The sequence below is a fragment of the Chrysoperla carnea genome, chromosome 2, assembly GCF_905475395.1.
Source record: "Chrysoperla carnea chromosome 2, inChrCarn1.1, whole genome shotgun sequence".
NCBI classification, from domain to species: Eukaryota; Metazoa; Arthropoda; class Insecta; order Neuroptera; family Chrysopidae; genus Chrysoperla; species Chrysoperla carnea.
In genome coordinates, this window is record NC_058338.1 from 75,590,288 (window position 1) to 75,617,358 (window position 27,071).

At 28.3% G+C, this 27,071-nt stretch overlaps 2 protein-coding genes across 2 annotated transcripts; one reads left to right on the top strand and one right to left on the bottom strand.

The window, feature by feature from the left end:
* The first annotated feature begins 4,063 nt into the window (after window positions 1-4,063).
* LOC123294158 (glutathione S-transferase theta-1-like) lies at window positions 4,064-22,888 on the top strand. The gene is made up of 6 exons (XM_044875262.1): window positions 4,064-4,218; window positions 4,298-4,421; window positions 12,573-12,660; window positions 17,155-17,305; window positions 20,663-20,843; window positions 22,573-22,888. The coding sequence occupies exons 2-6, from the start codon at window positions 4,310-4,312 to the stop codon at window positions 22,728-22,730; spliced, it is 690 nt and encodes a 229-aa protein (XP_044731197.1). The 5' UTR covers window positions 4,064-4,218; window positions 4,298-4,309; the 3' UTR covers window positions 22,731-22,888.
* Window positions 22,889-24,847: 1,959 nt separating this feature from the next.
* On the bottom strand, window positions 24,848-25,807 carry LOC123292228 (ankyrin repeat domain-containing protein 49). Its single transcript, XM_044872802.1, has 4 exons — window positions 25,656-25,807; window positions 25,472-25,598; window positions 25,105-25,283; window positions 24,848-25,041 (listed from the first exon to the last, which is right to left on the bottom strand). Exons 1-4 carry the CDS (start codon window positions 25,714-25,716, stop codon window positions 24,848-24,850), a joined length of 561 nt encoding a protein of 186 aa, XP_044728737.1. The 5' UTR covers window positions 25,717-25,807.
* Window positions 25,808-27,071: the final 1,264 nt, after the last annotated feature.

A 27,071-nucleotide genomic window follows, 5' to 3' on the forward strand; every position in this document is an offset into this window, starting at 1 on the left:
AACTCCTAATTAAACAAAGATGACGTTACTTCAAAAGTGGCGCCATTGTTGAGTATAGCCATATAGATTACATATAAAACTTTGTTTTGTAAGTAAGAAAGGCGCACCAAAAATCTTTGAATGCTTATATCTTCGTTTTTTAATCAATTTTAATTCAACTTTCAAATTTTGGTTATGGTATGAAGTCTACTTACATTTTTATGGGTAATGTGGCATAAATTCAATATCAGTCATCTACCCCATTGCTGTACACGGTATACCTTACTTTGCGGATTCGAATAGAATAACATAAATGACCTTGTATACTGCACTCAGCCTCTAAAATAAATAAGGTGCTGAAATATTGTCAGCGAAAAGTAGGCAAGTGAGCAGTTACTAGCACCAACCCACCATATATATTAAAATGAAAATGAACACCCGCAGTATTTTCATCCAGTGAAAGTTACTGATGACAATTTTATGGGTCACAATAATATGATGCGATTTTGCCCTGTAACTTATAGTCAGATTAATATAATGATTAAAATGGTGTGATTGAGATAAGTTAATGCATGCATTGGGATGATTAATAAAATGTATTGAAACGTTCTGTACATGTTATAAAATGATTAAATGTATGATTGTGTCATATCACTTGTAAAAATTTAAAAGTTCCGTAGGATAATTCCTAATAACCAATTTTAACATCTATGTACAGAACTGCAGGACATCAAACAGGGTGCAAACACGAATCTAAAGTCACGTAATGTAAACATGTCTATGGATTATTTAGGATAATTAGGACAAAAAAACATAAAAAATAAGCTCATTTTCAAGATACCCACAGAATCGCTATGGGAAAAAATTCGTACAGGGTTTTTAGACGATATTTCAAAAAACTACTCATGCAATGATACCTCGATTCCATCAAATTTCAAAACAAAAAAATTATTTTGTTATTGTCTCCATTTTTTTCAAAGAGCTTTAAGAAAATTTTAATAAAAAAACACACAAATTTTTCTGTCTACGACTTGGACATTTTCATTTTGTTGCGTATTATTTACCCAAAATACAAAAATCGCCTACCTTTGACGATTGGACGAATATTTTTACAGATCTCGACAAAAATCGTGTACGATGGGTATCCAAGAGCACTTTCTTCAATCGAAACCTCAGGAACTTATCGTTCAATCGCAAATTCAAACACATTATTTCATATGTAAAATTCAAGACATAAATGCTCATTAGATGAATATTTTCGAAATATCTCCAGAATCGTTCTGAAAAAAGCATTTCGTGCAATACTTTAAACGATATCTCAAAATCTATTCACGTCAGGCCCGTGCGCAAGGGAGGGGTTTTGGCAGTGGAGGATTTACCAGCAGGCTGAGTAGGCTTGAGCCTAGGGCGGCAAAAACGAAAAGTTCGGTGATCCGCACAACGGAAATTATTTCATTACAGACTGATTCAGTTAAAGATTATAGATCGAATTTTGAACCATCGCAATAATTTATCAAGTTTAGCTTGCCTCTTTTTCAATAATATGAAAAATTTTTATTAAAACTCTTGTTCGACTTTTTGAACTAGATTATTCCATTTGGCACGATGATTCTCGTGACATCTGGATAGACGGAAAAATTCACTTAAAACACTCTATATCTGCAATAAGGATGCGTTTTCGTTTTCGATTTGCGTTCTGGCAGTTTTATCAGTGATTATCTTATTGAAAAACATTGACTATGTAGTTTACGTAATCGTTAAATGATCCTGATTTTTTTATTTTTTGGGTAAGTACCATATCCAAATTTTATCAAATTCCGAAACAATAATGTTTTTATGATTATCTCGATTTTTTCAAACCCGAAAATATAAAAAAATCACAAAAATCTGCTCTCTTTGTCGATTGGAAGAATATTTTTTGAGATATCAAATAAAATCTTTTATGAGGGCTGGTATCACAGAGCACTTTCTTTAGTCGATACCTGTCAGGCTCATTTAACTACTAGATGAGTATTTTTCAAGGTATCACTGTAATCGCTCCGAAATAAAAAGTTTTCGTACAATATTTTATGCGATATCTCAAAAGCTATTAACGTAATCGTTATATAAACCAAAATTTCTCTTTAAAAAATATTTTTGTCTTACTTTGGTCATTCTTCGGCCACAAGTATCGAGCAATTGGTACAGCCTGAGTCACCCCTATCGGTCCATAACTCTCCGTGCTTTTTCTTTATATATTCATCAACAAAACAGTCTTTAGCGATTTGATCGATGAGTCTAAAATCTCCCCATACGGTATTTCCGTTTCCTGCTACAAGTCTTGTCAGTCTCATTGAATTTACTTAATGTGTTTGCAAAAAACTTAATGATAACAAAATTGCAAATACTGAACCACTAAAAGACGATGATTTCCCCAATCATAAATAACTCAAATGTTATTAAATATAAATGTTTACAATTTACATTTTATACAATTATTATTGAATGTGTCTCCGTACAATAAATACATGGATGTGTGTAACCAAACAACATACACATACACGCTTTGTATCATGCCACAAAAGTGGGGGTCACACGTATTTTACATGCCATAATAATACATTTACTATTTACAAATATGATTGTATTCATTTCACGCATATATAGATAAAAACCCTGTATATGTGTGTTTTGATAATCGGTAACCGTATTTTGATTAATACAGAATATAGAATTAAATCGATCAAAAACAATAAAACAAAGTAAAACGATAAATTTTTTAACCCCTCGGAAATCTTTACTTTGAAATATTCTTAGTTTTTAGGAAAACTCATTATTTTTCCGATATCTGATTCCACCATTACTTTCAGCTTGTTTAAGAATTTTCTTCCATAATATGAAGATGCGTAGATTCTTCGGTTCAGACGTCTAACAAGTAGAAGATTTATTGTCTCTTCTTTCTCATTGAGCTTCTTTTTTATTAGTTGTATGATTCAATAGTCACTTGGAAACATGACAACACAATGATTCGATATGTACAGGCCCCAATTTACCATACAGGCAGAATAGGCACGTGTTTAGAGTGACAAATTTTGACGGAAACTTTAAAAACTTTTCGATTCTCAGAATCGAAAATAGGAATTTTAAGTGCGTAAAAGTGGTGTAAAAGGAGGTTGCAAAGTTAAATAAAAAAAGCACATTGTGAAGAATTTATTGTTTTTCACTTAAAAAATATAGTAATGACATAAAAATGGCGAAATTAAATGGTGATAAAAGTGAGGTTAGGTAACGAGTAAACAACTGACTTTGACTAAAGCCGTTTCTAGACTAGATAATTATCTTCACTTTTTTAATTTAATGAAGAATAAAATATCAATTTATACATAGTGTACAACATTTTTTAAACTTCTAAATCCACCTGCAACATTTTATCGTATTTACAACTGAGGGGAAGGGACGTAATTTTCAGAATCAGCCTATTGGTGAAAAATTTCTAAATCCGAACGTGGATATGCAAGAGGCTCGATGAATACTAAAAGTTCGATATGATATCATTTTTATCATTTATAAAATCTTTAAGTCCAGTATTTTCTCACTTCTTAGTTGAGTAAAATGAAGAAAAAATGTACAATGTAGATTTTTCGGAAAATATGAAAGATAAGAAAAAGTTTATATATACAAATCGGTTGAGAATTTTACGCCCAGTAACTTTGTGCTAAAAATTTTTTTCTCAAAAATGTATAGTTTTTGAGTAAATTGCAAAAATTTGTGAAAAACGTGAAAAGTTCTTTTTTTCCAAAATGAACCTTTTTTCATCCTTTCCGACACATATGTAAATTTTTATTCTGCAGGTAATAGGTTAAAACTTGGCATAGGTGGAATTGTTGCCTCCAAAACTTCAGTGATCATATGAAATTTCTTCTAAATTGATGGGCATATATATAATTTGTATATTTAGTCAATACTAGTTTAGTCAACATATATAGTGTATTTATGACAAAAAATTGGTATTGGATTATACAATATATATCATGCATATGTATATAAAATTTTAAAATATATTTTTGCTCCCTACTCAAATAAAACCACACTTAACTTTATATCAAAGTGCATTTCATTTCTGTTTACATACAACAAAAACAATAATTCTTGTGAAAATATAGAAATTCTTGTTCAATAGTGTTTTTGGTGGGTTTTAACAATTAACAACAAATATCAATAGTTGATTTTTGTTATAGAAAATCAAACGCTCAGGCACAGGTATGTAAGAAAAAATTTATTTTCTTTTTAATTGTTAATTACATTATTATTATTATTTTTTTTTTTTATTAAATTTCAGAAAATAAACAGAATGACTTTAAAAGTATATTATGATTTATTGTCACAACCATCACGGGCATTGTTGATGTTTTTACAAGTTTCAAAAGTACCATTTGAACATCGACCGATTGCTTTAGCTGCGGGTAAACAAAAATTTATATTTACTTAAAAAAAAATTGTGCGGTCTTTTGTATTATTCCAATATTTACTTCGCAGTAAAATGTCAACAATAGTTTTCCAATAAATACCGATAATAGGTAAAATAGAAAACTTGGATATTTTTCTGCTTAGTCATGATTAACTAGATAAATACATTTTGTAAAAATATTTAAAATTATTTGAAAATATCGCGGTGTTATTTTGTTTATATTATTTATACAAGATACCAAAAATAAAAAGAATGTACCGCGCAATCCTCCTCCTCTTACCCTGCTAAAAATATGTTGAACAACCATAATAATAAAACTTTCAGAAAACTAGTTTTGAATTTCAAGTAGACAAAGACAGATAGTATTTTATTTATGTAATAATATTTAATTAATAGTTTTATAATATTAGAATAATATGGATACAAAAATTTTCTCCATCTACCACAATTTTAAAACTACATAGTGACATATTTTATGACCTTGAAAAATTATAATATAAGGAATATTTTAATTTCAATTAAAATATTAAAAAATTATTTTTTATATTAAAATACAGACTGTGAGCTCATAACGAAGAGAAATTTATTCGATTATTTTTGTCTGCGTTTTCTGGCCCTTGTTGAATTAACAAAAAATAAATTTTTCAATTTTCGTGTTTTTCTAAAAAAATTTTGTCTACCGTATATGTTAAAAGAAAGTTATTGACAATTTGATACGTGGAAATTAATGACATGAAGTTGCAAATGTGTAAAAAGTTGAAAAATAGAGTGAACTTGTAAAAAACAACACCACGTCTTCTGTTGTCAATGACTTTCTTTTGACATATATGGCAGTCAAAAAAGTCGTCGAAAACAAGAAAATTGATAAACTCGATATCAATAAATACGACACTTTAGTAAAGATTGTGACGGCCTTTAATCAATTCTTAATAAAAAATCAGACAAATGGAATCATGGAAATTTCGCTTAATTATGAGCTCACGGTATAATACCTCACTTATTTGATGTTGAATTTTATTATTAGTTAATTAAAAAAAACGTTTTATTTTGTTTTTATAATCATTCAAGGCTATTTCCTGAATTTTATTAAGTAAGAAAATTGTAATTTATGACGTCATATTTGTTTGTAAACAATTCAGTTTATACAAAATACCTATTCACGTTTTGTAACATACAATAGGAGTGTTTGTTAGTCTATCATAAGTCATAACTTTTGCAAATAAAAGAAAAATTAATACCTATTTTATGCAGATATCAGTGGCGGGTTTACGGAAAGGGGCGGGGTTGAACCTGACCCCCTGTATATTAATATGCCATTTTATATCCTCCATCTCCCTGCAGGGCAAAATCCTGGATTCGTGCCTGGCAGATACGATAATATATAAACTGATTTTTCAAATAGGTACACAAAATTCAATTATTGCCAATTTTAGCATATTGTTAGCATTTCTAATATTTTCGAATATTTTATGGATTTTGAACCAAAAAGTTATCAGTTTTATGCATTTTACAAAGAAATTATCGTAAATTAATAAAGATATTATCTAAATATTAAAAAATAATATTTTCTAGATTTTACATTAATATAATAGCGATTTATGGCAAATTCATTTCGTTTTCGAAAATTGTCTACTTAGAACAAAAGTATTTAGAATTTTTATTAGCAAAATCTTTTATTCAAGATATTTTAATAAAAACGAGATGTTGTATGCTTTTTTTTTTAATTAACAAAACTGATTATATCTTATACTAATTACTTTCTGTAGTTAAAAATTCAGGAAAAACAATTAATTTCCATTCCATCGAAAATAGCCACTGCTCAATGCGTACATTCCATAAAAGGACTAAAAAATGGAACACAATGTTATCTACCTCAGAAATTTTCGGGTCACTAAATATTAATATAAATTCGAAAAATTTAAAATAATATAATAATCCAATATGGATGTCGGATAATTTGGCTCTATCTGAGTTTGAGTTTGTTAGCGAAAATCATAGATTAAATTTTTCTAGCATATGGTATTTCTTTCTAAAATCCAATTTAATCTTATCTAATCCAGTCTCCAGTCAGACTGGAACTAAAAGTAAAATTCAGAAATCGAATATTCGGGAAAAAAATTTTTACAAAATCCAACTCCGATCTTGTAGGTACTTGTAGAAAATACGCAAAAAATGATTTAAAAATATTTCGTAACCTTTGTGTCATTGACTATGATTTGATATTAATAGCGGATGTATACTTATTTTTTGTTATGAAACAAAAAACCGGTCATATTATCATCAATCGACGTGCAATATTTCTACTTTTGTAATTATTGTTTGGGCAAAGAAGTTAGGGGCGAAGAAGAGAAGTTTGTAATTTTTGAATCAACGTAAGCGAATTATTTAAGAATTTATATCGTTGCTTTTATCTGAGTTAAAAAACCACCTTCGATTCTATTTTTTTATTCATTTTTTTCTGAAAGTTTATTAACAAGATATTTTTCATGGAATTTTCTTTAAATACGTAATTTTTCAATATTTAAATGAAAGAACGAAGGAAAATTAATGATTTTTCATGTTCAAAACATTTGTTTTTTCATCAATCAAATTAAAATATGTTTGTTTGACTATTTTTACCTTGGAAATTTTTTTTGTTTTCAGCTTAAAAATTAAATAATAGTTAAAATTTAAGTTAACAGTGTAGATACATTAATTGGCAATCAAATCAGTAGTTATTACTACTGGATGAAAAAACAAATGTTTTGTAAAATCATTAATTTTCCTGACTCTTTTATTTAATTGTTAAAAAAATTACGTATTTACAGAAAATTCCATTGAAAATATTTTTTTTGTTCTATTGTTAATTAATTTTATAAAAATAAAAAAAATGTTATCAATAAATTTTTCATGAAAAATTGCATTTAAATTCTAATTATGATAATTCTCAAATTTTTATTATGTTGTTCCAGTTTTTATGAACTGTTATCGATTAGCAATAAAAAAGTGTTAACGATGAAATTTTTATGAAAAATTTGTTAATACACAATTTTTTTTACATTTTATGTAAAAAACTAACCCTCTTTTCCACTCAAAAGTTGAGCTATGCGTTTCGAAGAGTGTAGAAGTCGAAAATTTAAAAAAATCATCATCGGGACTAGATTGTTCTTAGATGATCCTATCTTTTTCGATGTCTAATTCGAACCCATCTTTTAACCATCTTTTAAATTACCATGAATTTTCTCTGAATGTATAAGAACGGTGAATGAAAAAAACAGCAGAAACTGTTGAGACTTTTTCGCCGTTCTAATTAACCCTCTGCGTTAATTCTTTTATAAAACTGAACGAACAGAATGTTTGAAACATCAAAAATAGATTCAACAGGTTTAAAACCCTTACAATAAGACCTGCATCGCCAGTAAGTCTTTCGATGTCCAAAGAAGCCCTGCTAGCAAAATTTTAATCAATTTTTTTAATTTATCGCAATTTATGCAAAAAAATTTAAAAAAACAAAATTTTTACAATAAAAAATTTCTAAAAACTTTCTATTAATGACTTAACATAAAAATAGAGTGACAGACACACCTCCAAGTATAATTACTATAAAATTATTCCTAACTTAATTTGGACCAATAATTTGGTATTAACTGACGTTTGAACTGGCCTTTACATATTAATCACACTGTTAACTATTCTTCCTTATTTGTAAATTTTTTGTGTACCCTTCAAATGTCATTCTATTATTTCAAAAATGCTTTATATTGTCAATAAAATATAAATTGATAAGGTTTTTATCAAAAAACTATTTTATATAAAACAAATTATTAATTAAGAATTTGTTTAACGATTGGAACTTTAAATATGTACAAGGGGCATCATTTCAATCAATACATTCAAAAATCTTCTAAAATACACCAGCTATTAAAATTTAATTCAGTCGACTCAAGCTTAAAATCGATAAGACAAAATCACTCATGACTCAATTTAATCGAGAGATACCTTGAAAATCGAAAATAGGCCGTAGCATGTACAGCCGCAATCTCTGTTGTTCTTGACAACTTTTATCTAAATGATTTTCTGTAATTGTCATATTTTCTTTCAAATAAAAAAAATTTTTTTTTTTGATTATTTAAAGCAAAGTTTCTCAAACTTATTACGTCTATATATATAGTCCACCCCGTGAATCAATTATTTTTCAGCGCCCCAAAGCGTGTTATATCGGTCTTATTCTATTACATTTATTCTATACAAATTTACCATACCGCCATCCTACAGGCCACCAGCGAACCTCCAGGAGGACTTTATCACCCAATTTGAGAAAGACTGATTTTAAGTATTTTTCTATTTCTTGTCAATTACTGTTAGGAACTTAAGTTGACTCTTAAATAACCCCGACGAATTACATTAATTAAGATGCCAGAAAAAGCTGTCCACTCAAATAATTTTTTTCTGAACCGAACTTATAATAGCTGGATATATCGATTAAAATCACACACGTAGTATGTTGCTATGAATAAAAGTATTGAGACTTCGCTTGGCAGGTTACATTGTTTTCTTGCTAATTTGCTACATCCTATGATAAGTTTGTTATCAAAAACTACTTTAAAAATAATTTAGAATTTATTTCATGTTTGGAACTTTATATGGTTGTATAATTGTAGGTAGTCACTTAGCTATTTTCTTGTCATTTTTTCATAAAGGCGTTGTGGCATACTTAACAGTTACTAGAAGCTTGTATGTTAGTCCAAGCGGAAAAGCACAAAATACTATATATTGCATGCAATTTATAAAGCTAATTTTCAAACCAAATTGAAAATGATGTATTTAATAGACGGGACATTTTTTCAGTTCCAAATTGCTTAAAATAATTTTTTTTTTTTAAATCCAAAACTTACATTTTATGATATACTAAATATTATTTTAAAATTAATCTAAATTTTTTTATTGTTGGCTTAGAAGAATTCTTTGTTAAAACGTAATTCGTGACATAACATAAAATATAGTTGTCACAAATGACGATATTACAATTGATTAACAAATGCAAAAATGTTTTGCTCGCCATTCGACAAAACGGTACAAATATCCGATAGCCGACACCCCAATATTCATAAGCCTCATATTTAAAACTTAGGTTGTAAAACTATTGCTAGACAACCTAAGGATTAATAATAATAATAACAAGTGAAAACAAACAATTGACTGAATTAATTGTTGAAATACCATGCATTGTCAGTGTTGATTTCTTTATCACATAACACATACATAAGTGATATTCAAGTATGGTACATACTATAAAATTTCCGTCTAATTGGCGCCCTCACGGGTAAACAGTGGTGTTTACGAAAAAATGTTTCAAGCAAAAGTTGTTTATTTTTTGATAAGGAACATTTTTTACATTTAAACTTTTGTTCTATTTCTAACGGTTTACAAGATGGATCCTACGGACCCACGAACCAATTGACCTATGATGCTCATTTACGAACTCGACCTCACTTTTTACGTCCTGAGTACGCTGTAAAAATTTCAGCTCGATATCTTTTTTCGTTTTTGAGTTATCGTGTCCACAGACGGACGGACGGACGGACTGACAACCGGAAATGGACTAATTAGGTGATTCTATGAACACCTATAGCAAAATTTTGTGCGTGGCATCAATATTTTTAAGCGTTACAAATTTGGGACTAAACTTAGTATACTTTGCATATTACATATATGCATGGTATAAAAATGTTTAAGATTAATAATAATAAAAATGCTCTTAACAATTGTCTCCTGAATTGCTTTTGGTTCTTGGACATGTTGTTATAAAAAGGATCTCAATTCAGCGTGCCTTTTGGCAAAGCCCATCTCGAGCATTTTCCATTGAGCTCTGTCACGAGCCACTTTAACCTAAGGATTACGTTAACACAATTTTTTACTTGTGGCAAATAATTCCAAAAAAACATTAGGTTTTGCGTATAAATAAAAAAGAAATATATTGATTTTATTTAACGTTTTGTCATCTGTTGACAAAAAAGAACCCTTAGAGGTATTATCGTGCATGAATATACTTCGAAACTGAGAAACAATATTTTAGCAGAGACACATATTTAGCTAGCTGAATCAATAGTATATTCTGATCCAATAAGGGCTGCGGCCCTGATCTGCCCTCCCTTCGATACCCCAATGTTCTCGTGCGGGTCTCATTCCTAATCATTTTCAGCTTTCATATCAAATTAAAGGACTCGTTAACAAGAAAAAATATATAAAAAAATTTTTAGTATAATTTTTCTTAACAATGTAGAACTCTAATTCGCACTTGAGCAAGAATTTTAGAACTATTCTAAAAATTATAAGGTTCCGCTTCGCACCTTATGTAAAGAACGAATTAAACTAAATAAAAAACTAGTGTTTCTTTCAAAAAATATCCTAGATTCGCACCTGGAAATACACTTCAGTATAGAAATATGAAAGTTATAACACTTGTAAATACACTATCATACCATACGGTATTATTATGAAGTTTTAATTACATATAACTACACTTGATAAAAAATATTGACTTGTTTACATTTTGTATTTATTTTTAGATTATTATTTTATTGCAGATTTACAGTGTTGTGTTTATTTATTGGCATTTTTATAAAAAAAAAAAATATATATATATATATATATATATATATGAAAAATGATTTTCATAAAACAATAATTAATAGAATTATCGATACTTTAATAATAATAATATATATATATATATAATAATTTTTAATTTTTTTATTATTCAATCAATTGATTATGAAATTTCAAATATTTTTTAATCTCCATTAAAAAAACTATTTTTAGATTTTTCTATTTAAAAAAAAATTTTGTTTATAAAACAAATCATTGCTTATAAATACTTTTATAACAACAACAAAGAAAAGTTTTTCTTTACTTAAAACAAAAATCCTCTTATTAATAGTTGGATAAATCTAACTAATTTCTAACTAATTCGAAAAATTTTTGCAAATGGCTAAAATTTTTTAATTTTGTTTCTTTTGTTGTAAAAAATACAGAACGGAAGTTTTCCGATTCCGGAACGATCCGTGCGACCTTCTGTACGCGTTTTTATCTCTACATTGTTTTTTTGGTCACGTTTTCTTGAATATCTGTGTTTTTATTGATCCAATTGAGACGAATAAAAAAAGAATTGTTTTTCAAAATCTCAAAAAAACCGTTGTAACCTCATATTTTCAACTTTCTCTCAAGATCGATGTAGAAATTCTAAACAAACAATTCTTTTTTTTTATTCGTCTCAATCCGATCAATAGAAGCGGAGATGTTCAGGAAAACTCCTTTTTTGTATTTTTTACACCAAAAGAAACCAATTAAAACAAAACTTAGCCATTTTCAAAAATTTTTCAATTCATTATCAAAGCCCGATAAATTTATTCAACAATAAATAATAAAAGCTTGCATTGAAAGGGTTTTTTCTTTTTTTTACTATTTTTTAAATTAAAATTTTTTTTACATTTTCATTAAAGTATGTTTTTTATCAATTTTTTATCTTTAATTTTCCCGACAAATATTAACTTTTCAACGAGGAATTTGCAATAAATATTTTGAAATTTATTTAATTTATTGAGAAAATCAATTAAAATAGCAAAAATATAAAATGCAAGGCCTTTCGTCTTAGGCAACAGTAGTCTAACATATTAAATTTAAGCTGTATTAGTCGGAATTAATATTTTTCAATTTCGAATTCTTACAGTATTTGTAAAATCAAAACTCCAGATTTTTAGAAGAAGTTAAAAAATGTTTTGGTAATGTTTTTCAAGTAAAGTCCATATAACTTAAGTAAATATTTTCATTGTGCTTCATTTTTTTGTTTTAAATTTAAAGTATGCACTTAAGCTACATAATAAGTATTATTAGTTGGCGAAAAATATCGATTTATATGACAAATCTGAACTTCCTTATACGTTTCGAAGGTTTCCAAAACGTTTCCTATAATAAAATATTATTAAGCTTTACATGTCGATTTTATATCTGGGCAGGGTATCCTTTTTAATATAAAAATTTCTCAAAGTAAATTAAATAATTTAAATATTTTTACATGAGGATATATAAAACATGTTTTATAAAATATTATTATGTCTTCCATTCATACAACAATCACAGAATTAATTTATTTTAATTTTAATTTTAGGTGAACATTTATCTTCGGAATTTAAGGCAATATCACGATTTCAAAAATTACCAGTAATCGATGACAATGGTTTTAAGCTTTCAGAAAGGTAAATTTTTTGGTTATTTTCTAATTCAATATACGGGCTTGTTCAATAAAATGTTACAGCGTAAATGGGAGACGTTTTGTCCAAAAAAACGTTTCCCCTTAAATTGGTGAGACGTGTAGTTTTTGAAACGTCTCACTCATAGTTTTTAACAAGTCTCTCTCATTTAAGTGATAACATCTTTTTACACAAAATATCTCCCATTTACGTTGTAATATCTTATTGAATAATTATGTACTGTTTAAAAAGTGATTTACACTTTAATAAAACGAAACTGTGAACAGTTGATCACTTCAACTCCCCCTCCCTACTTCGTCACGCTACGTCCAATTTTCTGTAACTCATTAGGAAATTAAAAGTCACAAAAGCCGTATATCGCCGGATAAATAATTTAAAATTGAAAGATACTTACAAGTTAACAACAAAATTTTTTTTTAATAGCTAATGACGTCACGTTTTTTCTGTGTCACATTTTAAATTTGAATGACATTTTATGATGCTAAGCCGGAAAAATAATATTTCTCCAATCTATTTGCATAAATATTGCATGCCTTTACCAAGTCACTCCAATTCGTTCGTAAGCATGAAATTGTCTGTTTGGGATACTCTGCTTGAGTATAAACTATAATTGTATGAAAAGACGAATTTGGAAATAATTCCTTCTATTGGCTTTCGACTGGAGAATACCACACATCTAACTAACAATAAATTATCATAGATTAAATATAAGTGAAAATGGTTGAATTAACAATTTATTACAATTATTTTATTTTAAAAAAATAGCCAAAAATTGACAAATCATCAATTTAGTACAATATTGATACTCATTATTTTATAATTAGCTATAATCAATTTAACCTTCTGTTTACGATTTTCTTTATTTTATTTAATACATTCAAAAATTTCCCAATTGTTTATTGAAACAATGGAAATTCTTCATTTTTATTAATATGAAATGGCGATTAAGTTAAGTTTATGAAAACAGTCTCAAAAGCTGATAGTTTTAAAAAAAAAGCATTATTTCTATTATTTTTTCATCTATTTCCTAATGTTTGTAAAGAATACATGTTTAAGGGAAAACACATAAAAAATTTTGTTCGACTATATTTTTAAACCCGCGAAACAAAAAATGGAGTGTATTATAAGTTTTACCGCTATATGTGTCTGTCTGTGGTATCATAGCGCCTAAACGGATGAACTGATTTGGATTTTTTTGTATTGTTTTAAAGGTAATTTAATGGGGAGTGTAGCTATGTTTCAAGGGAGAGTTTAGGGTTCCGTACCCGGGATAACTACAAAATAGACGATGATCCTTAAAATGGGTTCAGTTTGGATAAGGCTTTAAAGAAAAAGGTAATTTACTGGAAATTGTTCTTAGATACATTTCCAAATAACGCGAAAATTTATTTTCAAAAACGTTTTGTTAGACTATAGTATTTTGGTTGTAAAGTACCGAAGGGAAAAATAGTTTTAATCAAATAGAAAATTTCTACATCAGCACCTTTTATTTGTATGAAATTTACCCAAAGCAATGCGCGTATTTCCATTAATTTAAACAAACATGATAAGTTTGGAACAGACAATTGATCAAAATAAAAATGAATTGTACTTTCAATTTATTTCTTAATTTTTTGAAATAATTGGCTGATAAGTATACAGTTTAAGTGTGTATATAGAATAAATTAAATTTGTGATTAAACGATATCAAGTTATTGACATTTCAAGTGTTTCATTGCAGCGGTCCGTTTCAGAAGCTATATTCTTTTGCTATAGCCTTTGGAGATCAAGCGTTAAAGACAACCAGCCCTGGATCTTCGTTTTTTTTAGCTTAATATTAGCGACAAGCGTTTGAGATAAACTGTTAAAAAAAAAACTTACAAATATAATAATCAACGGCATTTTTTGTGGGAAAAAAACCCTTGTGAGAATTTAACTTCCTTTAGATATAATTAGGAAAGACAACTGACAATCAGGACATTAATTTTTAGGACATGGCATTTTTTCCTCTCCAAGCTTAGTAAAATTTTACAAGGCGTGCTAGCTAGCAAGGATAGTTTTATACTCAATGATAAGATTACGAAGCTAAATATATCTTACTAACTTGTTATTGAATGCCTATAGGTCTTAATTATTTTCGGTTTGTTAAAGCGTCGCTCCCATCTTGGAAATGTCGTTATTAATGTGCAACATATATATTCTTAAAGCTATACCAACATTAGGAAACATTTATTGCAAACCATGCTTTCACAGATGTTATGCCAGTTCGAATGCACTTGATTTCTCATTAATTTCGATTACTAGCTCTTTAAATACAAGTTCGTGGCAAAAATTAACTGCATTCAGGTTTTTTAATATTTTTCGTGCTAGATGGGCCCCATTTATCTGCAAATTTTAAGATCCAACATGAACACCACAATTTGAGAATCACCGATAATACCACAAGCAATTGGCATGTATGATCGAATGTGAGTGTGTTGGGTCGCAGTACGTTCTATACTTTCAGCTTCCTCCAATATAATCAGCAAACAGGGCAACGTTATTTCCTAAAAAGGAAGAGTTTTCACCATAATAAGATCTACTATTCTTAGAAATAACGAAAAGTATTCGAAAACTTTGTCAAGTTTTTGGCAAGAGTTTCAATTTATTCCCAAGTCTAGTTTTACGTTTCAAGCTCGTTTTATATGCTCTTCATTTGCATCTTCAAGGAGAAAGAATGAGTCAATCACTGATTCTAAACTGTAGGAATATTATGAGTTACGATCAGAGGATGCTTCTCGTCATGAGATCCATTCATACTTAACTGCTGCAATATAAAAAAATTTTTATTTTAAATGCCTATAGTAATTCGTTTATAAAAACATAACTCTTCATGTTGCTACTTAAAAGATAAGATAATATTTGTAATTTATAATATTTTTACACCTTTTATTAATCATAATAAAACGTTACCACATCAAAATATAATAAATATTTATTGTAAGAAAGTATTTTGACTGATAATTGTATTATGTGTACAGAAGTTATGATAACTATTAGAGCCGAGCAAATTTTGTATGTATATCATATTCATTTGTGGTTGCTAAGAATATATGAATTTAATTCAGTGCAGTCCGCTACCAAATTAGCAACGAGTAACATACATAATAAGAATAATTACGATTAGCTAATTCATAGTGATGATGACCACTTGGTAATCGAAATACATATTTATAAAATACAAAAAACTGATCTAGAAAATTGGGGCAAATATCGAAATTAATATGAAATCAAGGTATACTAAGTTTATTCCCAAGTTTGCAACGCTTAATCATATTGATGCTACGAACAAAATTTTGGTATAGGTGTTCATAAAATCACCTTAATAGTCCATTTCCGGTTGTCCGCCTGCCTGTCTCTCTATCTGTCTGTCTATTTGTCTGTGAACACGATAACTTAAAAACGAGATATCAAGCAACATAGGTCAATGCAACATTGGTCAGTTGGGTCTTGGATCCATTGGACCCGTCTTGTAACTATGCGCTACGGTATCTACAACTTGAGCAAAGTATCTTCAACCTAGTGCATTCCATATTCCAATTTAGATTTTTCCATCTAGATTTTCTAAATATTCGTTCATGTCATTTTAAAATTAGTGAAAATACAAAATTTTGTTATATTCATTTCTCAGCTTTGCAGAAAATAGAACACACCTTAAAAAATTGTTCAAAGTTCAACTTTATTTATAAATCACGCCATTCAGTGTTTTAGTCAGTCATTTAAAAACTTCAAAACATTCACATGTGACCTTCATTTATCTTGAATTTATCAGGCGTACTACATTGGAACCCAAATATAATAACTCTAAAGTTCAAATTTTGATATTAAAAAAAAAAATTGGATCCACATATCTATCATTAAAAAATACTAAGAATTTGGAAAAATTAATCCGTTAATTAAATAATAATAATTTAAAAGTTAGTTAATTGACTACAAAGTATTAAAAACAATTTATAACTCCTTATAATAAATCCTTGGGTAACCATGCAACTCCAAATATATCTAAATTTACCAATAGATATTTTTGATAATTTTTTCTTTTGCTAATAAATTGCGAGTTCATGAAAAATTTTCAAAATTTTTGTAGATGGTCCATCAAAGACACAGCACCCAACCTAAAATTTACTCTATGAAACTTTCCGAAAACGTTTTGCAAAGCGGTGTCGAATTATCGAATTTTTAGGACATTGCCACATGCCTCCTGTAGTCTGGAAATTTTTGAAAAAGAATACCTCGTTATCCGACAAATTACATATCAAAGTGATAAGATTTCAATCATTTTCTAATTTCAGCCACGAAGAATTTACCGTTATAGTTATGTCGGGTTACTAGGAGTGCCGGATTAGACAAGGGCCGGATTATCGTGGGTCTACTGTATTTATGTATAATAATGTTAGCGAAATAATTTAGAACCCTAGAATATTATGATCTTTTCACTAACGCCAATTTTTTTTGTTACAGTATAGCAATTGTAAGATATTTGGTTCGAGAAAAACTTATTCCAGATCATTGGTATTCAAGAAATAGTCAACAACAAGCTAGAATTGACGAATACTTAGAATGGCAACATTTAAACACAAGATTCCATTGTGCTTCGTACTTTACAGTTAAAGTAAGTTCCATTTAAAAATTCTAATTTATTCATAATTATGTTCAAGACGTGAAATGTTTTTTAAATTTATTTTGAGTTTGCTCAAAAATTACTTATACAGTGTGCCGCATTTAAGATGAAGACACCCCCATATTTTCGTCATTTATGGGAATATCGATTTGAAATTTTGCACAGTCATACAGAGTGATGGTCACATTTTTAAAGATACTTAATCGAAATCTGAACTTTAAACCCAGCCTATTACAAATTGGCAAATAGGGTCGATTCTTAATATTTTCAAAGATGGTTAGAGATATCGAAAAAAAGCTATTATAAAAAGTTGCTTAGAATATTTTTTTATACCCATATACTGATTTTCATGACAAAATTCATATTTTTAATTTTGGTCCACTCTCATAATTATTACAAGTTGATTGAAGTATTTGAATACATAATGACTATTAAACTATCAATTTCTAAAGTTTTTACATTCCATAGCACAATATGTTATAACTATAGTTATAACATTACAAAATAAATTTTTTTCCCATTTAGTTATAACATTAAAAAACAAATATTTTAAGTAACTTTTTCTAATAGCTTATTTTTCGATATCTCTAACCTCCCCTGACGTAAAGCAAAATATTACGAATCGGCCCTATTTGTCAATTTGTAGTAGGCTGAGTTTAAAGTTCAGATTTCGGTTAAGTATCTTAAAATATGTGACTCATCACCCTGTATGACTGTGCAAAATTTCAAATCGATATTCCTATAAATGACGAAAATATGAGGATGTCTTCACCTTAAATGCGACACACTGTAGATGTAATTTTTTGCTCACCTATGTAGATACTGTACGTTTAAATGCGTACCGCACGCAAATTTCTATTTCTTATTCTTTGTCTTGTGAATTGAAAGAAATATAATATTCTTTGATATTTTATAATAATTACTTTAATATTACATAATGATGTACGGGTACGCATTTTTTTTTATATAATCTTAATAGTTCACTATTTGGAATTAATATAAATCGACTTTCACCTTTAAAATATTTAATTACTAAACTATTACACTGGTCAAAAAAATTTGTTTTTTTTTTTTCACATGGATGCGATAGATCTTAAGTTTTTTTTCGAATTCAAAATTTCTCTAATACATAAGGTTTTCGAAATATTTTTTAGCTAAAATAGGGAAAAATTCGTTTTTTGGTTATATTCAAAATTCCGTTTTCTTTTTTCATATAAAAATTGGAAAATTTTCTATTCCTTCCCTCTTCCATTAAAATACTTTTTGAATCATTCCGATATCCTTTTTGCTCTTCGAGAAATCATATGACATCTGTATTATACGAACATATTTATTTAAAAAAAAAAGTTAATGATCAGTTTTATTTTCCCAAATACGTTTTAGTCACGAAAAATCCTCAGATTTATACTCCATTTTTCGGATAATAAACAAATTAGCTCTCGCACAAAATTTTTCTTTTAAAAAAAAATTAAACGGTATTTCAAAAATACTTTCATGCACTTGATCATGAAGGTTAGAGAGAAGGAGAACGATCGCTGTAGGAAATAGTGTCCCAGAAATACGGACAAAATAAGTGAGGCGCTGCGATCGCTAAGTTGTCTCAATAAAAGCGGGCTGTTATTAAATTTGTACATTATGCAACTAACTTCACCTACTTATACTCATAAACAGCTAACTTCGCAGATACTACTTCCCGACGAATTTTCAGGTACAGGCGCGCTAATGCTTTAGCGCGTAGCGATCGTTCTCCTTCTCTCTAACCTCCATGCACTTGATGATGGAAACAATTGCCATGTAGCAAAAAAAAGCTAATACAACTCTATTTGTCATGAATAGTTTTTTCAATACAAGAAAAAGTTCAATTTTAATATAATTATAGAGATTTTAATAAATTATAGACATAATTTTAAAAAACTTATTATCATTTTTGAAGGTCGTACTAGTTTTATTTTTATTTGTTATAAGTAAATAATTATTAATTAATAATTGCATTTATTATGTAATATTTTTATCATAAATAAATTTAATTCGATTAAATATATAGACTTTTAGTAATTATTCCACAAAAATATAATTATCTTTCATGTATTACGAATAAGGTATTTTGTAAATATTGCAATCGGACGATACAGTTAGAAAGAAAAGAAAATTTTAAGCAGAAAAATCCCTAGAAGTTTTTTGATCCAAAATGATGGTACATTAAAAGGATAAAAATCATCAATAAAATTAATTGCATTAGTGTTAATTTTTCATAGACCAAAAAATGTTGTCTGTTGAAACGAATATGTGACCATAAATACTTTTCTGCTCATTATTTTATTCTCTATTACCATTTTTTAGTTATTGCTAAACGAGACGATTCAGATATCCGCAAATCAGTAGAAAAGCGCAAAACATTTCTAGAAATTAGTAGCGAATATTGCTAAACGAGACAATTCAGATATCCGTAAAAACTGTAGAAAAGTGCTCATAACATTGCTCTGATTCTAAAAACTCTTTTCATTCGTTTTGCTAACCAACAACAACGTTAGTAATAGGTGATGAAAATTGAGGTATATCATTAGTTTTATTACCGAATATGTTTTATTATGAGACTCTATATTCGTTACAGCTAATACATATTGTAATTACAATGATTTTTTTTAAAAGAAATTTGACCAAATTTGATTCAAGACCCTGAACATCATTATCATTCTTATATTTACTTTTTTAATTACATTAATTAATTAAGATACATTGAAATTCATAGTCTATTTATTGCTTTGGCTAGTTAATCGTTCTTAAATCATTGAAAACTTAAATAGAATTAATTTAATAATTAATCACACGAAACTATTAATTAATTTCAATTATTTTTGAAAATGTCTTTGTTCGGTGTTACAATAAAGAATCTCTTACAATAAAATAACTCAAAAGGGAAACTGTCTCTCTCAGAAAAATTAATAATTTTTTGTAAATTATAATTTTAAACTCGGATTACATCGAGATGAAAGCACCGCATGAGTGAAAATCGCGGTTATAATGTTTTAATTGTCTCAATTTAAGTCTATGATACGGATACGGATCAAAATTTTAGTTCTCTCAACATATCGAACTTACTACTCTAATTACTCGAATTCCTTGATTGCCCGGTTTTTCCAAATCCCCTTCATTGCTCCCACTCCTCCATTCCCAAGAAATTGTCCTCATTGTTTCAGAAAAAAATCTTCCATGTCGTGTTAGAAATATTTGTTAAATAGAGAATATCAGATAGATTCCTGATTCAATTCTGTCTTTTATTAGTAGTTAAGTAATAAAAATCTGTTGAATCGCTTTTATATTTTAATTGTTTTTTTTTCTTTTTTATAGTTCCGAAAACCTTTAGTTACCGGAGCACCACCTAGTCAAGCAACCATAAATAGTTACGAAATGAAATTAAATAAATGTTTAAATGGAATTGAAAATTTATGGTTGAGAGATAACAAGTACCTGGTAGGAAATAAAATTACTGTTGCTGATTTATTTGGAGCAAATGAAATTGAACAAACAAGTAAGTTTCAATTAGCTTCTTTATATTGTTTCAGAACCAATAACCTGTTTTACACTACACGGTACTTTTTAAAAGAAATTGTAAGAAATATAAAGTGAAATTAACTTTTCTTTTAATCAAAAAAGCCTTGCTAATTATGTAAAGCTTCTCATTCACTTTTTGTAAGTTATTTTCCTGATATTGGGCTACATAATATTATTTTATTAAAAACCAAAAATATATATTTGAAAATTCATTTCAAAACATGTATATACGCAGATTCCAAAAAAAAAAAAAAAATCAAAACAATACCAAAAAATCTGAAAAAACATATCTTGACGTTAAGTACGTTTTGAAAAATTCGTTTCTGAACATGTAGACTCCACAAAACACAGAAAAGTTTTCCCTCAGAAGGAGTTGCTTTCGGAAAAAACTACTAAATTGACATCGCTGTATGTAGGGAAATTTTTTTTTGCATTTTCGAATTCTATATTAGAGGAGGTTTTTTGTGGGTCATATTCGCATTACTAAGACGCTTTAATACAACTGAACAAAAACTCAATTTGAAGAACAGAAATTTTTAAAAAAGTGCAGCGGTGCATGTATGAATTTGTATTTGGTCACGTACGTCACTACGTGGAAGGTAAAATAGCCGTCGGCTTCAAAGGATCTCTGCGTATGCACAGATATCTGCAACGACAAATTAACCATGCGTTTATTTTTTTCGTTCAGTGTATGCTCCAGCTATTAAAATAACGCGAACGCTTCAGTAAATTGCCAGCGGAAATTTTGAGTCCAAGTAGTAGGTATAATAATGTTTAGCAAAGAATTAAGGATAGAATAAATTTAAAAAAATAAATTAAATCAATCTTAATAAATTGCTAATTAAAGAAAGATTCGAACAAAGTATTTATAAACAAATAAAATAGAAATTATTTAATAAAAATATCCTTGACCGAAAAAGAGGTTAATAACAATGATATTTATCAATTTTATATTCATGCATCTGTTTGTTTGCTTTTATTATGATACAAGAATTATTTGTATAGCTCGTCCTTGTCCGTGTTGTAAAAGTGAAATATTATAGGTACAATTACATTTAAAAAATCTAAATTTTTTAAATTTCATAAAAAAAAGCTAATATTATGTTCTATTTCTTTCCAAATGATCTTTTGTAAATAACGTGTAAAAGAGCATAAACGAATTATTTTACGAAATTTTCCATTCACCCGTACTTATACTAAATGTGGAAACTATGCTCCTGCATTCTTGAAACTTAAAAGTTTATTTACGAAAAATTTTCAAAATGTGATCCAAGGATTAGTAGGATTCTTCGGTAAAATTTTTACCGAATTTTAAAGTGATAAAGCAAAATCAATTTAAAAAAAATCTGTGGCGTCACTAAGTAAAATACGAATCTATTTTTGTTTGAAACTCACTAATTTCAGGCCTTCATTCCTTACCCCCCCCTCAACCGTATCAATAAAGGATATATGTTAATTGCAATCGACGAGGTAGCCCTAACGAAAATTTACCTTATTCATAAATTCCTAAACAAATGCCTTTCTTAGCAAAATGACATGCTTCTCTCCATTATGATATTTTATTGAAACGTATTTATTGCAAATGAAAATGAAACTACATAGACTAATGTATGAAGTGTTGAGTTCCCAAAGAAGTTCAACTACATTTCCAAAAATCGTTTATTCTCCTCTGTTTATAAAGTTATTAATTAAATTTTTGTTTTTAGGAATAGCGGGATTCGATCCACGAGAAGGTCGACCAATATTATCAGCATGGCTAGAACGTGTACGTAATGATGTAAATCCATATTACGATGAAGTATTAAGTACCTTGAATGAATTAGCTGGAAACAAGGAAGATCTCAAAGCGTCTGCTAAAATTTAAAGATAAAAAACAATTTGTATTAATACCATTTATATAGTTTGTAAGATATTTTATACGGCGCTAACTACAACCATATATCCCTTTCCTTAAAATTCCTTTATAAAACCTGCTCCTGGAATAATTGTGGCATAGGATACATAAATATTTTTATATTTTTGAAGAATATAATTTTTATTTATTATTATGTTTTCTTTTTTGAGAATAATATTGTTTTTGTGTATTTTTATTGTTAGTTTTTAATGTACTGTTAATTTTTTTATCTACTATAATTGTTATTTGTATTCATTTTTATTGGAAAATAAAATGTTTTAAGATTAATGCAATGTAACTTTCATTTAAGCTTATTATACCCAACCCTATTAAACTACCACAAACAAAAATCTAAGATTGGGACGGGGTACCCCACTCATTCAGAGAGCATAGTGATAGTTTTTGTATTCGTTCTACCATTCAAAAGATAGGACTTAGGAATTTTTATTACTGACAATTTCTCGATTAATATTAGTAAATTTGAAAATTTTTTTAAGACTTTTATAAAATGAAATTTACTAAAATTTATCCTTTTGGCTCAGTGAAATAACAAAATTAATATTTTTCATGGATCGCAGAAAAACTTTGCAAATATCTACAGTTATTGTGTGATTATTTTGTTAAAAATTTAATTACAAAAATATTCTCTTAGTATAAAATATAAAATAGACATATTTTTTTTACTTATTGTCGGAAAATGCAAAAAATATGGACATAACAGATAACAGTGTCCGTCAACCAAATTTTTGGAGGGGCATCGACATCTTCAAAAATGACTTCTAACCCACCTGTCTAAAATGAACTTTCACAACCTCCTTAGTATTCTTCAAAAACTCGCCTGAATTATCTTAGCATTTTTCTCTTTATTTTATTTATTATTTATAGATTACAGGGCAACTTTTGTTCGAACATTTTTTCGAAAACGTAACGAATTCGCCACAAATGCGTCAGGGTACGATAAATTTGTATCTTAAAGTCAATTTTTTTGCTAAACAATATTATAATAAGAAATGAAAATGTATAAAATGATGTCAGTTACAACGGTTGTCTGCAACTTTTTTATTTAACGCAGTTTTCATGTTCAAGGGCTCGGAAAAAAATTTCTTCATTTAACTCCTTTAGAGTGATTGGACACATCTCCGTTAGCGTTAAGACAATGTTATAAACGCTCCAAACAACAGATTCCACAATGTGTCATTAAAACTCTTACGTAAAATAAAATATCCTAGGTTTTGGTTTTATCTTGCTTTATAACTATACTAATAGATGCTTCGCTGTCAAATTGACCTTAAAACACACGACACAAATTTTTTTAAACAAGTGAAAACAAACAATTGACTGAGTTAACTGTTGAAATACCATGCATAAATAGTGTTGGTTACTCTATCACATTGCACATACATATACAATTTATATAATTACATATTATACAATTTACAGTTAATTTGCGCCCTCACGGGTAAACAGTGATGTTTACGAAAAAAAGTTTCAAACAAAAGTTGTATATTTTTTTATAAGGAACATTTTTACATTTAAACTTTTGTTCCATCTCTAACGGTTTATAAGATGGGTCCTGCGGACCCATAGATCAAGACCCAATTGAACTATGTTGCTCATTTACGAACTCGACCTCACTTTTTACGTCCTGAGTACGCTGTAAAAATTTCAGCTTGATATCTTTTTTCGTTTTTGAGTTATCGTGCTCACAGGCGGACGGACAACCGGAAATGAACTAATTAGATGATTTTATAAACACCTATACTAAAATTTTGTTCATAGCATCAATATTTTTAAGCGTTACAAACTTGGGACTAAACTTAGTATACCTTGCATATTACATATATGCATGGTATAATATTAAACGTACGGTGTACCTTATTTTTCAAGATTTATAACAAAACTGTTTAACTGTTGCAGAGATGAATGCAAATTAAGTACCCCTGATTACTTTTAAATCTACATAATATATCTTTTAACAATATAAAAACTTTAATTTTGCATCTCTTATTATACCCCATGTACAGACCACGCTCAAAATTTTGAGTAAATTATTAAGTAAATACCTTTATTTTTTAAAATATTTTAATTTATTCAATTTGATAAATACATGGTTCAATTAAATCAAATAAGGGATAAAATTTACAGCAACGTGTAGCAATTTGACGTGGTGATTCTTTGCTGACGTTGAGAACATCGGGTTGTATATCAGGATGAAGCAATAAAACCTGCAATATTTCTTTACAATGACTGTGTGTTCCAGCAATATGCAATGGTGTTTGTCCTGAAAATAAAAATTCCAATTGCAATGTACAATTAATATAAATTAAAAATTTTAAACAATTACCTCCTTCACTTTTTGCATTTACATCAGCCCCATGTTGTAATAATCTGAGTGCACATTCTGCATGGTTCCATTTACACGCGGAATGTAAAGGTTGCCAACCCATATCTGTTTGTGCAGCAATATCGGCTCCATATTCCAATAATATATCGATAGCTTTCAAATTGCCACTGTAACAAGCTCTATAAAATATATTTTATGAGTTACAAATTATACACAATTAAATTTTTGTAAATAATATTAGTCCGTTTATTAAAAAGGTCCAAAAAAAGAGATCTTATCAAATACAAATTGTAATTATATCGATATTGTAAATAAAACCGGAGCTTATATAAAGTAGTACTAGTTTATTTAAAAAAATATTTTTTACCTGTGAAGGGGTGTATATCCATCTTTATCACGTACATTAACCAAAGTTCTATCTTTTTGTAACAAAGTTCTCAATGTATCAAGTTCATCATTTTCAGCAGCCCATAATATTTCTGTAACTGGCGATTCTGGAAAAATCCATAACCTTATTATTTATTATATGACAATTTTTAAAGGGTATTTACTGTGTGGATTTTTTTCCTCTTCAATATCACCATCTTCGGCATCCCAACCACTGACTTGCATTTTCTATTTAAAAATATTTATTATACAACAACAACCAGAGAGCCAGATTATTGTTATTATTTTTAAAATGTTTTCAAATTTGACATTCAGAATTCAGACATATATATCATTACCAGATTGTGGTACCATCTGTATGATTAAAAATTGATTATAAAAAAGAGCGCGTTTTTAAATAATAAAATTAAAGTTCCGACTCCATTCAGTAATTTCCTTGTTAGCGATTCACTGCGTTACACATATTTTATACCCGAAATAAGAGTATAGTTTTTGAAAGCTTTTTGACGTGCTGAATACGAATCTGGGCGCAAAATTGCTCCAGCACGTCACGTTTACGAAAAATTCGCTTCTTAATGTGGGAAAAACTATTTTCCCCTAAATTCGCAGTCCTGTTTCCACCAGGTGAATAATTTTTTCTCACAAAAAAATTTCCGCCTTTAAGAAATACTATTAATTTATCTTCAAAAGCTATTTTGAAATTTTCCAAAATTTTTTCTAGGTATAAAAATGAATAGGTAATATCTAAGTAGAATTAATTAATTATACCTATATATATGTATGTATATGTACCTGTATGTATGTATTTTAACTATAATAAATATCATATGATTTCTCGAAGAGCAAAAGGGATATCGGAAAGATTCAAAAAGTATTTTAAAGGAAGAGGGATAAAAAAGGATGGCTTTCAATTTCCATACGAGCGAAGAATTACATAGTGGTATTATGGAATTTCGAATATAACCAAAAAACAGACTTTTCCATTTCTTAAGTAAAAATATTTTGAAAACCTTATGTGTGTTAGTGTGTTTGAAAGCCGAATTCGAATTCAGCATTCCAAAAACTATACAAAATAATCCATCGCATCAAGGGTATACAAAAAAATTCAAATTTTGTTAACCAGTGATTGATTGGAGTGGATACTTTACAATTATTTTTTAGAATTCTAATATTGTAAAAATACATAGAGTCGAATAATTACTAAATAATCTTTACATTACACACGGATTGTGAGGGTTTTGCATGGGGTGAGGGAGGGGAGGTTTGTTGTATTAAATCAAACCACTTCCACTATTATTTAATTTTCTTTTTAATTTACATTTAATATATACATTTAATTCACAATGTAACTGATGAACACATCCATAGTCGAATGTTTACAATATATTTTTTTTATTGATTTTTAATTTGAGCTCAATGAATAACGTTCACACTCGTAAGGAATTGATAAGAGCAAATAAAAAAAGTTCTTCGTCCTCTTGTTTTTTACCTTCATCTAAACACCATCCATTTTTTTATCATAAGTAATATTGTACTAAATCCTTTACTAAATTTGTTTTGTTTTTTTTTTTATTTACATC